Below are 15,843 nucleotides of genomic sequence, written 5' to 3' on the forward strand. Positions count from 1 at the left end.
CCACCGGAGCCATCTGCAACGTGGCCTGTCTTTCACCTACAGAAACGCACCACTGCCGCCGCACTGTGTTCACATCCCCTGAGCAGTCTTCATTAACAGCCAGCACACATCGATGGCTGCCAGTGGGTGCCATTTTTTCCCCACAGAGGAGCTCAGTGCCACACCTTTGCTTCATACACACCGCTGTCAGGCACCATTCTGCCAGAGCGTCCTTCTGCTGCCCTTCGTCACACGGCAACAACGTGTAATGGGGTATCGGTAGAAAGGTTCAACCTCTACTGGCGTATCACCAACGCCTCTCTTTGATGTCGTGGATCGGCACGAGAAAACAGGAGGCATTACTTTCGGAGCAGCCCTCGCGCAGCCGAGCCGATGCGATAACTGTCCCCGACAGCAACTTTAAAAGAAGAAAATCGGTTTCCCCGTCGGAAACGCCGCGGCCGCCCCTGTTGCCGTAGTGAACTCTGCAGACTCTACGTCTCCCGCCTCCCCTGCAGCCAGCAGAACGGAGCGCGCAACGCGGAACGGCCGCTTCCTCATCCCGCTGCCCCTCCCCGGCCGCGGCAGCCCCGCGCCCGCCGCTCCAGCTCCCACAGCGCCATCTACAGAGCGGCGCGGCAACAGCAGCCTGCGGTGCGCCGGCTCATGCCGAGGGGCTGAGGGCAGCTCGCAGTGCCGCAGGCCCTTTCCCAGCTCTAACGAGGCACTCAAGAAGAAATCTTTACCTGGGGGAGGAAAGTAGATGCAATTTCGCTGCACTCCACCCCTTTCTCTGATGAACAGGGAGATGGCACGTGTGTCTTCCCGCTGTTAGGAGCTCCTGCCAGGAGAGGATTGCCAAGTTATGGGACGGTTCGTGTGAATGTTTCCCTTCATCAGAAACTGGTCACTGACATCCAATAAGCATCTTACATCGGGAAGCCCAGTTACAGAACTCCCTTTGCATTTTCTCCTCATTCTGAATTAAAGATTGCCCCCGTAGGGCCATCACAGCTCAAATGAGAGCAGACCTTTTGCAGGAGGCACCAGTGCCAGGAAAAGGCCCACCAAGGCCCTCAGAAAACACCCAGCCCCTTCAGACACCTGAATTGCCACTCATCAGCTACAGTCATCCCTGCACGTGGGATTCTGTCCCAGGGTTTTGTTTCCAACCAAGTCTGCTAAGAAATCATACAATCACCAAGGTTGGAAAAGACCTCCAGGATCATCTAGCGCAATGAGCCCATCCACCTACCACCTGTATTTCCCCACAGATGGATATTATTGTGGCCCTTAACGCTATTGGGCTTATAACTTTCTCAACAAACACAAGGGGGAGTAGTGGGAGAACACAACTGAAATGACATCACAAGTTTTCCTTTAGCAACCTACAGGCTTGTCTGCACCAACCAGAGGAACCCTTTTAAGCAATTAAAGAGGGGATGGATTTAAGTTACCATAGAAATGAACGCCTTAAAAAATTTTTACGTGAAGAATGTGCAGACTGTTGGAGTGAAAGGTGATACTGAAGTGTTTTCTTACCTGAAGTTGCTCTGCAGGACTTTCTTCACCCCTACATTCAGAAAAGCGAGGTGGAGTATTTCACCTAAATTGCATGGTTTTCTTCTAGCAGAAGCCAACAGGAAAGGCCCAATAGCACCTCCTCTTGACAGAATAAGTCATTGCCTAAAACATTCTCTCTTTAGGACTATCATAGTCTTTTTTTTTTTCCCCTTCCACCCTAAGCAAACAGAAGAATTGCTTATTTTGTTCTGTATGTTACTAAGAAACCTCTTAATTCGACTTGGACTTGGCTGTGGAAAATACTTAGCAAACGTTTCTCCATTCTATGTTAAGATTTTTCTTTGAAGATCAAAAGATTTCTCTACTTCAAGAAAACACTATTTAATAGTAATTTTCATTTTGTTATTGCATCCCAATCAGTATGCAACTAGACTTACAGCATGAGTTAATATCATTTTGGTAAAATAAAAATTCAGTTACCATCTAATATCAATGAATAGCCAGCATCACAGCAACTTATTCTGCACCCAACACAGTACGTTGTCAACCCCTGAGTTGAGTGTGAATTTTAAAACACACAAAAGTGCCCCATGACTATGAGGCAATCATGTGATATTAAGAGCAGATAATTAACTCCTTCCAGATGAGAAGGAATCTGTGCTTCCACTCAAGTAGTTGGTACAATTTACATGTAAATAAGTCAGCTAACTCACATTGCTTCTTCAGAGATCTTAATGGCCTAAGAAAACATTTAGGCCCAACTTCTTTGCACATTTTGGATGGATGAAGAGTATTCACTAAATAGCTAATAAACCTGCTGCTTTTTGAGAAATCAGCATCCTCAAAAAGCAGCAAGTTAGCTTCAGTGCAGGAAAGACTGCCAGGCTACCAAGTCAATTCCATTTATAGCAAAAAAAAAACAACAACAAACCAAACCCAAACTAGATTATGAAGAAACACCTAATGAATTTAATGATGAAAAACATCTGATGTTCAGAACACATACATACACAATTTCAACAAAAGCCCAAGTTATTTGGATAGTGTTTTCCTTCAGTATCACTAAACTTGAGTTAAATTCAATGTATTTTATTGTTCACAGCTTCCAGATGAAGTCTAAAAATTGGACTTTACTCCTTTTTCCCCCATTTTGCTTGAATATTTGTACTAGAGCAACACACACAAGGACATTTGTATCCATACATACAGTTTTTCTTTTTTATTAACAATGTATGCTGTTACTGAACAAGGCAACTGCAAAATACAAGGACTGGACATATACATCAAAATTTTACAACCTGACAAAAAATTGGCATATGACTTATATACAGGTGTGATTAATCAAGATTACAACTCTACTGTATTTGATTAAACACAGTCCTAATCACTTACGTTACCAAAATATGAAGTTGATCATATAGAAGTCAAATTCTGGAATCTAAAAATAATGGCAGTTTAAAAACTTCAAAGCTTTCTATGTCCATCCATTTTACAGAACATCACTACAGCTCTTCCTAATACCATATACATGAAAGGTTATCAAAAATATATCGATGGGTCTATGCTAATGATGAATGCCTGTATTTACATTAAGTTAGCAAATACTTCACCAAATACTTTATATACAAAACTCAATTTGTCCTTTGTGAAAGAGTCATTAAAAAGTTAAAAACCATAGAAATGCCAGTTAGAAATAATGTGCTCCAAAAATTGGACTTTACAACAACTGAGAACAATTGAAAATAATTTATGAAAAAGCATGTTATTTTATTACGAGTACTCCCACAACTCTTCAGTTCCAATACGGAGTAGCAGAGACTTTGTCCTGCATGTTAAGTGGTATCTCCTCTTCTAATAATGCTACAAGAGAAAAAGAAACATTCTTAAGCAGTTTGTCACGCAGGCTTTGAAGAAGGTAGAAACAGTTCAAGGAAGCAATACTCTTCCCCTCTTCTCAGTGCAGTAAGTTCTGTCCCCCCCATAGTAGCTCAAATACTCATTTCTTCTTAGAGACCAGGGAATAAAAAACTCAATCTCAAATTCTGTATTTTAAATACTGTTCTGAATGTCAACATCTTTTTACCAGCACTGCTTTTCAGAATTTCCTGGCTGGTTTCTGTATTTTACTGTGATGTTCTTTTCCAGAATGCTTTCAATGCCCATACCAAAAGCAGTCTCCTCTGCCAAACTAGATAACCCTCCAGCCCGTCTCTCAATGGAAAAGCAGCTCGGATGGGAACCAAGCATTCGCTCTAAAGGCGTTTCTATACAGACATGAGCACCTAGGCAATGCTGCAACACTAACCATGATGCTGGATTAATGTGCACATACTAAGGATTAGAAGTCTACTGAAACATGGACTCTGGAGTTGCATTCCACTCAGGCCCATCAGAATACCAAAATACGGTTTGAGAACACAGCAGTGCAGTTTACAGGCCTTCACGTACATGCCAAAATATCAGCCTGATCAGACTCTGGTTTTCATCTTCTTCCAGAAAGAAGTGGCAGGCAGTATGAAAGCACCGTTCTTCACTGAATCAAATCAGCGCAATACAATTGTTCATAATGCACTGCACTGACTTTGTCAAAGTGCTGACACCACGTAACAAGCAAAATTAGATCTTCCTGTCAAAACCAAATGAAGTAGATTGAATTTCTCTTTTTATCTCTGGAGATGCTGACTGCATTTTCTATGCTTGCTGCATGGAATTCCTATCTTCCAAATCCACCACAGCCTAACACGTTTGTGTTTTAATCCTTATTCTTCAAACGCTGTAACAACCAAATCTTAAACCTCTTTTCTGAAAGTTAAGGATGCGATGACATGTCAACCACCTTTCATCTATACAGTCTCTGCTACCATCTAAACTTGTCCACTTTTCCTGCAGATAGCCTTTCACTCTTTGCCTTCTCTTCTAATTGCTCTTTAACATGTCTTACAGAGTATCTCCCTTGTTCCTTTCAATTCACACTCACTGGGAGAAAGGATTTTACATCTTTGGTCTGCTCTCCTTTCTCCATACCATTAACTGTACCCAAAACACAAAATCCAGTTAACTTCTCTATGTTGATGTTTGCACACAAATCCAACTCCTTCCCCAATGTCTGCTTCTTTCTACACACTTTCACATCTATTTGTACGTATCTAGGAACGTCTTCCTCAGATTCAAGTACTTTTCATCACAGTTCTTTTTGACAAACTACCAATCTGAGCATCGTGCCCAGGTTGCAGACCAATGGAAAACACTCTAGACATCAAATCTTTTTCATCCCTCGGTCTTTTCATCCAATAACTACAACAGTGTTTCACACTCTTTGTGATGTCTCTCAAAGATATGCTCTCCTTAGCCCATTTGCACATCTAGGACTAATCCAGGCTCTGAGATTTTCCTTGTAGGCTGTGTTACTCTTCTGATTCATGTTAGAAGCTGCTGGCACAATTTAAGGCGAGATGCAGGAGAAGCAGAAAGTAACTGAAGCTATATAAGCATCTCTGCTAATGTGTCTGAAACCAGTTTAGCAATCTTCCTTTCCTTAACACCTCAAATAAGTGTCCAATAGCCACTGTTTTTTTCCCATAAGTATTCTCAGTTCTTACCAGTTTAATTTGTGCTCTGCCGCTGGACTTTTGGCCCAACACTTTGAGTTTCTTCTTCTGGATTTGGCCGTTTCCCAGCGCTAATGCCAGTACCAAGAGATGCTCTTCCTGATAATTTAAAATCAGTATTTATAATTCAAGACACTACTACTGTACTTCTATAAATGCAGGAAAAGGTGTTTTGTTTGGCTGGTTTGGGTTTTGGTGTTGTTTTTTTTTTGTTTTAATTACCTGGTTGCATTAAGTGTGACTGTTGATTGTCTCCATGAGCGTAGCGTAAGATACTGCTTGCTTGACAGTAACCTGTTCAGATACAGTAGATGACAAATCAAATTCAGAACTTCAGAAAGTGTGGTTACATTACTAACACTAACAAAAAGTACAGTTCCTTCTCCCAGACAGACTGTCCTGAATGTATTAAGTGCACACAGTCAAACAGTGCATTTGTAGCAAACAGAGTAAGGTGGTCTGTTGGGACACAGTAAAATATTGTAAGTTGTTACAAAATTTAGCATTGGCACTGTGAGTTCCCCTCTTCCTTTTAAACTATTTGGTTACAGAAATAGTAACAAATCCTCAGCCTAATGAAGCTGTAGAAAAAAAAAAAACCAAATAGATAAAAGCTATTTGAAAAAGCAGGCCAAATTAGCAAGAGCAGCTGCAGTTTCTTGTTCTGTTGTACTCTGCTTATGTTCTGCATGTTTAAACAAAACAAAGATTACAACCTTTCATGATGAATAAACATACACTGGGAATCCAGTTGTGCTCTGTTAGCTTGCAACTTTGACCACTACAAGCCACATTTTAAGTTTCTGTGGAGTGACCAGAAATTTGCTTACGCATTACAAAAATTTCCAGCAAATTAAAAAAAAGACCTGTGGAATTTCATTATATATGGAAGAGTGTTAATGAAATCAGGGAAAAGGTAACGTGCACTTTGCAGTCAGATATACAAAGTGAACTCATCTTCCAGTGTCATTCATTTAAAATAAACCTAGAATACATTTCAGTAATTGTTGTTTCGTTTAGTCACACTTGTGATTCCCTTCACTTCCAAACACACCTATCCAGAACAATATTGGTATTTCAGAGATAAAGATAAGTTCACTCTAAGAAACAATTTTTATGTTTCAAGAACAGAAACAAGGCCAGCTCGAGCTTAGACAACAACTTCCACAAAAAATTATCCATCTTATTTTCAAGTTCTGTCCATTTTTTTCCCTACTTGCACAGATTTGCAGATCCTGTACAGATGGGCACTCCCACAGTACCTTGCTGCTGAACTCCACTTCCTCCTGTATGAGAGTCTCCCAGGGCACATGACTGAACTCCAACTGTCTGACCATCTCCAGTTCCCAGCTGAGCTCCTAGTGAACCAGGAAAAAAAACCCAAAACAACAGCATTCCAATTTGGCAAATCCAACTGTTTGATATGTGTTGAGAAATTACTTTGAGAAAAGGAAAAACATGAATAAAATTTTTCTATAAATATAATAAAAAGTTGGAGATTTAAAACTGTCTGTATACAAATACTACCATCACTGAATAAAACTGGAAGCAATTAAATTGCTCCAGAAACTGTCTTGTGAAAACAGCTCTCTTACAACACACAGTGCCAGGGGCCTTACACAAAGACATTTCAGCTATTCAGTTCCAGTATTTCTATGTATTAAAAAACAGTATGACTGACCTCCTGCACTGCTGCAACCAGAAATGCTTTCTCCTGGTGAAAAACTCATTAGGCCACCATTTCCATTTCCATTGGGGTTAGAAGGCACTGTTGCAAGAAGACCTAAGCAACGAAATAAGATATGTAGCCATAAAGACATAAACCAAACAAAACGATTAAAGGTAGTATCCTTGTTCTCATGGCAGGCAATTCTCCATCCTCATCCCAAGTAGTCCAAGTATCCTTTATAATAGGACAACATCTCTCTCTCTCCCATGCTGCTGAGATCTTCACAGGTAATTCAGTTACATAGCAGGCATTTTCCACATAATGTTCTGCATACATTTTCTAGTATATATTAGTTACAAGTGCCGCTAGATTGCATTGGACTGCAGTGTATCCCGATTCAATATCTAGTATTATCTGAATAAAGACTACTTACAGCCTCCTGAACAATCTACATGCATGTGGTTTTCTTTCCAGAGAAAAGGCAAAGGTCTTTCCTAACTGAACTTAGGCAGAATGTTAACAGAGGCTGCAGTAGTTTTATCTGAATAACAGCACTTGAAAATATATCGTATGACTGAAGTTATGAATAACATTTTCTAGCCAGTGGTGTTAAAACTGAGCTGTACAAGAGTAACATAATATTCAGAAGAACATATGCTGGTCAGTTTAATTAACCAGAAGTTTCCATAAATCCAGAGAAAATTTTCTGGACAAGATTTGTGCAGTCCACTTTAGCTCTTTTGACCCTCTTGGTTGTATTTAATATTTTCATTTATTTAGCTATACAACCCTGGTTGCAACTCCTACCTATGGGATGAAATCATTAGCTGCTAGAAGGCAAGATACATCTACAGATAAATGAAGCCAATAGCCTACAGCCATACCCAGTCCTCTGTATCGTGAAAGCTGCTGGTAAATTTGTTTCATCCTCTCAATATTCAGACGACTTGCTTCCGCATGGTTTACCATTGGTTTGGGATAGTTAACTCCTATGACACATTTTGCAGCTTTCTGGACACTCTCTGGGGCATTCCAAGGATCATAGATGTATTTTGCAGGGAAACCTCTAAGTACAGGCAAATAACGTCTTAAAAAAAAAAAAAAGAAAGAAAGAAAACAATCCATTTTAAATAGAGCTATTTGACAATGTCAGTGAATTTACTGAAAATTCTGGAGTGTGAGTTACCTGATGTAATCTCCATTTGGGTCAGTTCTTCTGCCAAAACCCACTGGACAGTAGCAGTGAAAAAACTGCTGAAAGAAGGAACTACAGGACAGCCACATCCAGCTTCCAGCATTCACACTCCAATCTGCATCAAGTAAGAGCTCTTCAAAGACCTCAAGAAATCAGGGCAACAGGTTAGTCTGAACATGGCACATCTTTGAAACACTTGCTTCTCAAGAACGAATGGGAGTCCTCAATTCCAAAGGCAATCCAGCTCCCCAATGGCACAACATTCACAGAACGCTCAGTACACGGTTGCAAATACTTACCTAAATGCCAAACTCAAGAACAAAAGTGTGATAACCCATGTGATTTTTACCCTGTAAACAAAACTTGGAGACATCTCAGAAAGGGAAGACTGGGAAGTTGTACATCTTTGCTAATATAACCTCCAAAAAAAAAAAAAAAAACTCTCAAAGGATGGCTTGCCTATAAGTGCATTTGTTGCTCTTGGAAGAGCTGCTTCTTCACATTACAACTGAGTAAGCTTTGCTCATTTCTACAAAGCAGGAAACACAAGGAACTTTCCCAACTCTGACTGCCAGTCTATATACCTCTGCGTGTGCATTCACTAGGTGAGGAGGCCAACGAGTGAAAATCCAGAGTTTCAAGATACAAAAAAATAATTCAGAAGCTGTATTCTTGAAGGCCACTAGTTAATCTAGTGATCCAAGGACACACACTTACAGATGTATGAACCAACGAGACAAAAACCATCTTCTGTGGTCATTACTATTTGTATTAAAAATAATATATGAGGAAATAGATTTAAATTTGAAACTCAATCCTTCCAAAGCTTTCGAGTTTCTAGCATTTTTCGTTTGTTTTTAATTAATATAGACAAGCCCATCATGCATTAAAAAGTTTATCTGCTCACTGATCACATGATCTAATGATGCAGGCTAAAAAGAAAGAAACTTTATTCTTTGAAGGAGAACCTGGGAGTATTTCTATAAAAGGAGTGTACAAAATAGTTTCCCAAATAGTTACTTCTTTAGCCTGTTTTTCCAAATTCTCATTTCCCTTTCAAACTTGCACTGCATCCAAACGTTTCAAAGAATCATCATCATTTTTCTTCACATTAAGATTCTAAAACAAGATAACACTAACCAAGATCTCTCTCTATACAGAGAAGTATTCATGCTATTTTTGTAACACCTGGTGTATACTGCAATGTTTTCTAGCAGTTAGAGATATTTAAGCATGAGTTGATTAAAAACAACCCTATTTTTCAAGTAATTGCCTAACAACATAGCAAGATTTTTAGATGAACATTAAATGCTTGCACTCAGCTGCTCCCCTAGATGCTGCCATGCAATAAGACTTAGAATCACATTTCCTCAGAAGGCCAGGTTAGCATTTGCTAGCTATGGATGTACTGAAGTAACATCCTTTGACTGCACAAGGCTGGGCCGTCCGTATACATGCACTGTTGCAAAAGTAGCACTCATCTGTAAAACACAGCCTTTTCATCTGGCTGAATTACCTGTGCATATTTATCTTCAATGAACTGTAAAAGGAAAATTCCTAAGACAGCTTATGTCCTTATGTAATCAAGACTTCCCTTTTAATTGAAGTGTGTGCAGCTGATCTATTACGGGAGATGAAATTTCATAAGACTGGATGCGTATATAAAATGCAAGCTCAAAATTTGAGGGCAAGTACATTTATAAAAAACATAAAAAAATATTTGTCACTATCATTATCATCATCCAGTGAAAGAAGGGTGACCCTTCCAAAAAAAAAAAAAAAAAAAGTAGAACTTTTGATTGAAGTGATAAGATTAAGTTACCACATTCTTTTGTTCAGAGGACTGACGTGTGCACTTTCAACTTCAGCATCTCCTGGGTATTTGCATGGAAATCAATTGCACTGAAACTACAGCTAAATGGCATTGCCCATACTGACCCTTCTAACATAAGGTGAAGGGACAGAAGTACCTAAACTTCTGACACTCTCAGCTCTTAGTCTTCTCCCTTTAATTCCTGTGTTCTTCCTTAGCAGGGAAGCCAACATCCGTTGTGAGCAGGAACAGTTCATGAAACATGACTATAAAGAAAATTTCAACTACAGGGTTTAACTATACTTCTTAAAATCATAGAATCCTTAGAGTGGGAAGGGACCTCTGAGGGCCATCTAGTCCAACTGCCCTGCAACGAACAGGGACACCACAGCTAGAGCAGGCTGCCAAGGGTCTTATCTATCCTCACCTTGAGAGTCGCCAGGGATGGGGCATCAGCCACAAAATTTATGTATAAATATAAATCAAAATTCAAAACCAAGAATGAGAAAGAATACCTTCATTCCTTCCTCCCAGCTAATCCAGAGGTCACCTCGAGTCAAAAAGCATGCCACAGCATGCCGAGCTAAGTGGTGAATCCATCCTTCTTGACGAAGCTGCGTCATAATTGCATCAATCCAAGGAAAACCTGTCCTGCCTTCTGCCCATTTGGCCAAAGCCTCAGGATTCTTATCCCACGGAATTTGAACACAGATAGGATTCCCCTCCATTTTATCAAACCGTGGATTGTTAGTTGCCGCTGTGTAGAAAAATTCACGCCATAACAGCTGGCCATAGAGGGAGAGGGGAGGGGAGCTGTTCTTTTTTACCTGAAGATTATCAAAGGAAAACATTTTATCAGGAAAAGATAGAGGAAAAAAAAAAAAATCACAACATTTAAGAATTTAAGGCCATATGAGGAGAGGCTGAAGGAGCTGGGAATGTTCAGCCTGGAGAAGAGGAGGCTCAAGGGAGACCTCACTGCTCTCTATAACTTCCTGAAGGGAGGTTGTAGAGAGCTGGGGGTCGGCCTCTTCTGTCGTGTCATTAGTGATAGGACCAGGGGAATGGTTTCAAGCTACGGCAGGGGAGATTCAGGCTGGACATGAGGAAGTATTACTTTTCAGAAAGGGTGGTCAGGCACTGGAACGGACTGCCCAGGGAGGTGGTGGAGTCACCGACCCTGGGGGTGTTCAAGGAAAGGCTGGATGTTGTGTTGAGGGACATGGTTTAGTGGGAGCTATTGGGAATAGGTGAACGGTTGGACTGGATGATCTTTTAGGTCTTTTCCAACCTTGGTGATTCTATGATTCTATGATTCTATGAATGTGTAGCTGACAGTGTAGAATCATACCTTTTTGTACAGGTCCGTTAATTTGAAATAAAAGAGTCGACAGGACAAACAGCCAAAGCGGAGGTAGGGACTAAGCCCTGTAGGACTTGCCAGAAGGGAATTGGCGTTCATACGTGGTCTTTCAAAGTTTGCTACCCAAGCCTTAAAAAAAATAAAATAGACCCAAAACACTCTACCATCAGATTACAGAGCAGGTGACAAAAGTTAGCAAGCTTACAGGGAGTAATCATGCACAAACAGTAACCGAGTCCACATGCTGAACAGGTGATCACATCATGTTGGAGCTAAGGTGATCAAATGTTCAAGGAGCTCTCCTCAAATCAGCAGAATCTCTAGTAAATAATTCACCTCAATGAAGAAGGTGTGAACTGTCCTCCAGAACTACTTATCCCTTCTTTAAACACAGAGGAAACCGCGACAGTTAACAGTACATTAGCTTTTAGAGGAACTGCCCTTCAAAGGTATGAGAAGCATTTCAAGTAAGGTTATCGCCAAAGAAAAAACAAATCCATGTATCAGAACACCCAGTAGCATGAGACTTTCTCTAAAAGTTCAAGTAGTGACAGTTTGGTGTCATCTTTTAAAACTAAGAAACTGAAACTTGATTTACATCGTTATACAAAGGCCCTGAGTATGAAGGGTTATTTTTTGTTTCTTTCTGGTGTTTTTCAGTGGGGAGGGGGCTGATAGTTAAAAAGAAAACAAACAATTTGTTCAATTCTCCTTGCATTTCATTACTGCGAACAACTCTATTTTCCAGATACTTCATGCTCACAACATTATGAAATATACCTTTCGTTCTAGATGCCTTTCCAGTCGTGTGAGAGCTTCTGTTTCTCCCCCAGGCCATACTGCAGAAGGCAGACCATCTGTATCAAAACCTGAAAAACAAATTAAAACAAGGAAAGTCCTTGTTTGTCTCTATTGAAGGGCAATAAATTCTAGAGTATTGATACTTGATGGCATATTATTACATGCTGAGAATAGCCCCAAGATGGACATGTGGCAAAGTACAAGTTCTATAGCAGTTCACAACCAAGTCTTACCAAACCATGTTCAACAGCTCCAACTTGCGGGAAAATGCATTTTTTACATTCCACTATAAAGTTTAATGCTGAATGATTTTACTTCAATTCCACTACTTTTGTTTTTGCCCAAAGTGACCTTCCATTCATTTCCCAAATTATTTTCAAGTTTCCAGCTCTGCAATATATTGGTTATTTCTAATCTACAACTTTTACTTTTTTATTACCTCACAAGTAGCATCCATGCTACCTTCAGAACTAACATTCCTATGTTTCATTGACTGACATACGTAACAGATTGGAATTACAATTAGAAATTCTGCTGCAGAAGATGAAAGAGAGGCAAGCTTTTTTCCCCTCCCTCTCCCCTAAGGACTGTTCACCAGGTACATGAGATAATGTGTTTAGTGAGATCTTTCTTTCTGAAGAAGGTTTCAAAAGACAGAGCAGCAAGAGCATAGCCAAAATTTGTGCAGAGCCTTTTCTTAGAAATTTGGTCAATTTTTGTCAAATTTTGTCAAAAATTTGACAAATTTTTGTCATGCTGCATTTGTTTGTATATATTTCTGATGTAGAAAATTTATACAAAGAGATTTTAGAATCTTCTAAAATAATTATTTGCCTCATTATCATCTTTTATGGTATCGCAAGACAAGCTTTTGGGGCTTTGTTTTGTTTAAGTTAGACTTTTTGTTGTAAAGTGATAGATCAATGACAAAACACAAGGTCACCAAACACATATAAAGCAGAGAAATACTAAAAGACTGCAGCAGCTTGATGATGACTTGGTATCTCGAGAAAGTGGCTGTGCTGTACTTCAAGAAGCTCAACAGTACTTTGTGTAGTTCGATCTGCCTGACCTCCCATTTAAATCAAAACACCTAAAATGCACAGAGCTCATTATCCTTTTTTGTTCTATTTGTTTGTCTTAATTGCCACCAGCTAACAATTAACCAGAAATAGAACCTCTTTCATGTGGTTATTTTAAATATTACGCTTTCAGTGGTAGGCTCCTTCTCTACTCCTTCCTCAACATCTGAACAGTGTAAGAACTTACCTAGCTCTTCAAGCGACGGGACACCGTATTTCTCATCGTGGTCATCAGAAACTGGAGTGGTGCACTTCTGCATTACCTCTGGGGTTATAGTCTCCACTGGCATCTCCAGTGGTTCCATCCTACTAATTAGAGTCTGGAATCGTTTGTATGTAAGAGGCGGCTGTCCTCCATTTAATTCTATTATTCTGGTTTTAAAAGGAAAAAAGAATAAAAACAAAGTATGTTAGACAACAGGATACCACAACTTTTTTTGGCTGTTTTTTTGTTTGTTTGTTTTTAATATATACATCTGGACAGGCAGAAAAAATATTGTGCTATAAAGACAGATATACATGATAATCCAGACAATTTGAACCTTAATTCTAAACCATCGTTTTGTTCTCACTGGGAAAACATAAATCAACTGTTCAAAACCAAGTTAATTAATCTTAACTTCTGGGTTGAGGAAAGTTCCTTAAGAACGAGTAATGAATACAAAAATCTTGATGCAAAGAAAACATACAGATTAACAAAGCAGCAACAAACAGCAGAAAGACTGCAGCAACATAGGTGAGTTAGCAGGATCTTAGTAAGATGCATCCATCTGCATAAAAATATAGCATTTTTCTACTCTGGCATTCAGGGCAGAGTTCAGTGTTACAGCTGAAGTAATACTAAGAAAAGATTAGGGTGCCATTTATGTGCAATGACTTGTCAAAATACAGTTTTCACTTTCTGCACTGCCCACCCTCAAATCTGTAATCTTGGAAACAGGAACAGTTCAAGAAATAACTTAAAGCAGTAAACAGAATCAACTGCTCACTTACGGGCAGGGGGAAATGAGAAGGAATTTTGACAGAGGGGTGGATTTTCAATTTAAGATTTAAAAATAGCCATTGGTTTCAAGTCAGTGTAATTATTCCCTTCCCCCCAACGCATCTAGCAATTTCCCATACACATGGCTTATGACACTAAAACCAGCATCTACCATAACAAATTACTTAATGTTAAGAGAAGCCCAGTCATATTTTTGAACAGTTTGCAGATTATGTTTCTATAATAAGGAGCTAACACTAATCCATTTAAATAGATCTTTGGAATAATAAACACCACATTAAGTAACAGAACACAGGGATATCAAACAATCCCCAGAGCATCACTGGATGCATAACTTACAGAAAACAGTTTTGGGAAAAAAAAAAATTGAGGACCTTTTGCTAACTTGTATAGAAATGAAATTGAGACAGAACAAACTAAAACTAAACAAAAACAGATACCAGTTGTCAGAAGTGACAGTTGTTTGCACCACTTCACTATTAATTCAGAAAACTAACATTATTGTCAAAAAGAACACAGAATCAAGGCTGCTTTTCATAGTTTTCTGTATCAATTTTGGAGATGCAGAATTCTGCTCAGTGTGCAATAAAATTTGTACGAATAGATGGAAGAATAAAAAATATAAAACAAATGTGAAGTTAGGAAGAATGAAAAGTGTTCTATATAGAAATGAGCACATGCTGTATAGAAGATACTATATAAAAGTCATCCTTTTTTTTTTATAAAACCAGAGGTAATGGTAACTTACTTGTCTAGGTCATATAACGTGTGAGAAATTCGAACGATGACCTCCACTCCAGCTTCACTAGCCAGCTTCTTAATTGCTGCATCTCTCTCCTTCCCAAATGGCTCAGAATCATATTCAATAGAGAGTTTTGCAATGCTCCATTCCTGAAACACAAAATATGTGGTCCTTCAGCAAACCAGCTGATTGATAGAGTGAGGAGAAGAAGAATGGAAAGGGCATGTTGTAACACCAGCTATTGTCTGTGGAGATAAAATACACAAAGGTACAAAATACAGAGACATAGATACCCTGACTGACAAAAAAAGCAGCCAACATTCTGATATCTAGATTGGAATCAGATCAAAAAAAGCCTCTATTGATCTGTCCCGTTACATTTCCACAGAAGCTTTGAAAATTCAGCTTTAACTTTAGGATCCACATACTTAAGAGTCATAACAGAAGGAAAAGATGACACAGGCTGTCTTCTGGACATTTTTGAGTAGTGGTATCTTGCTGCTCTGCAAGCTCTTCACATATGCCTGTTAACTTTAGCAGCAGAGCTGAAGTTTCTTTTTCCTTCCTGTTCCAAACTCTCCAGCCTCCAAGTCCTACAAATGCTGTAATTAAGCTCACAGCAATGAGTAGGGGAAAAGAACCAAAGGAAGGCATCACTCACAAAGCTGCGGTTTCTGCAACAGCAGAAAATGGGTAAGGTGAAGTGTGCACAAATGATCCTTCAAAGACATCTTGTCCATCAAACTATAAAGAAACACTCTTCTAAACCCAGTTATCTTAATCAGGAGACCTAAACACACCAGCCAGACTATTTCAGAGAGCTAGACTTACATCAGAGGCACAGGGATACAACACTGTTAACTTAGGCCATTGCTTCACTTCTTGACTCCTTAGCCCTCACCTAGATGGACCATAGGTACAGTACTTAGAATAAACAACTCTAGGGAATGCGTGGCATCCTTCCACCCTTACATCTGCCACACTGACACAGCAGGCCCCAAACCCTTTAGCAGCCTCACTCACTCTTACACAGTGTTTATTTTACATTTGGTGGTGTAGAAACC

At 39.5% G+C, this 15,843-nt stretch overlaps 1 protein-coding gene across 1 annotated transcript in view; it reads right to left on the reverse strand.

The window, feature by feature from the left end:
* Positions 1-2,449: 2,449 nt before the first annotated feature.
* CRY1 (cryptochrome circadian regulator 1) overlaps positions 2,450-15,843 on the reverse strand; it is a 35,159-nt gene continuing 21,765 nt past the window's right edge. The window contains exons 3-14 of the mRNA XM_042837763.1: positions 14,786-14,928; positions 13,222-13,406; positions 11,932-12,020; positions 11,140-11,280; positions 10,304-10,615; positions 7,967-8,118; positions 7,665-7,867; positions 6,793-6,894; positions 6,374-6,469; positions 5,334-5,405; positions 5,103-5,210; positions 2,450-3,363 (exon numbers count right to left, since the gene is read on the reverse strand). Of these exons, the coding sequence (XP_042693697.1) occupies positions 5,107-5,210; positions 5,334-5,405; positions 6,374-6,469; positions 6,793-6,894; positions 7,665-7,867; positions 7,967-8,118; positions 10,304-10,615; positions 11,140-11,280; positions 11,932-12,020; positions 13,222-13,406; positions 14,786-14,928 (1,599 nt within the window). The 3' untranslated portion in view covers positions 2,450-3,363; positions 5,103-5,106. The remainder of the gene's footprint in view (positions 3,364-5,102; positions 5,211-5,333; positions 5,406-6,373; positions 6,470-6,792; positions 6,895-7,664; positions 7,868-7,966; positions 8,119-10,303; positions 10,616-11,139; positions 11,281-11,931; positions 12,021-13,221; positions 13,407-14,785; positions 14,929-15,843) is intronic.

The sequence above is a fragment of the Centrocercus urophasianus genome, unplaced genomic scaffold, assembly GCF_019232065.1.
Source record: "Centrocercus urophasianus isolate 14NV4802_14NV808 unplaced genomic scaffold, USGS_Curo_1.0 seq_73, whole genome shotgun sequence".
Classification (NCBI taxonomy): Eukaryota; Metazoa; Chordata; class Aves; order Galliformes; family Phasianidae; genus Centrocercus; species Centrocercus urophasianus.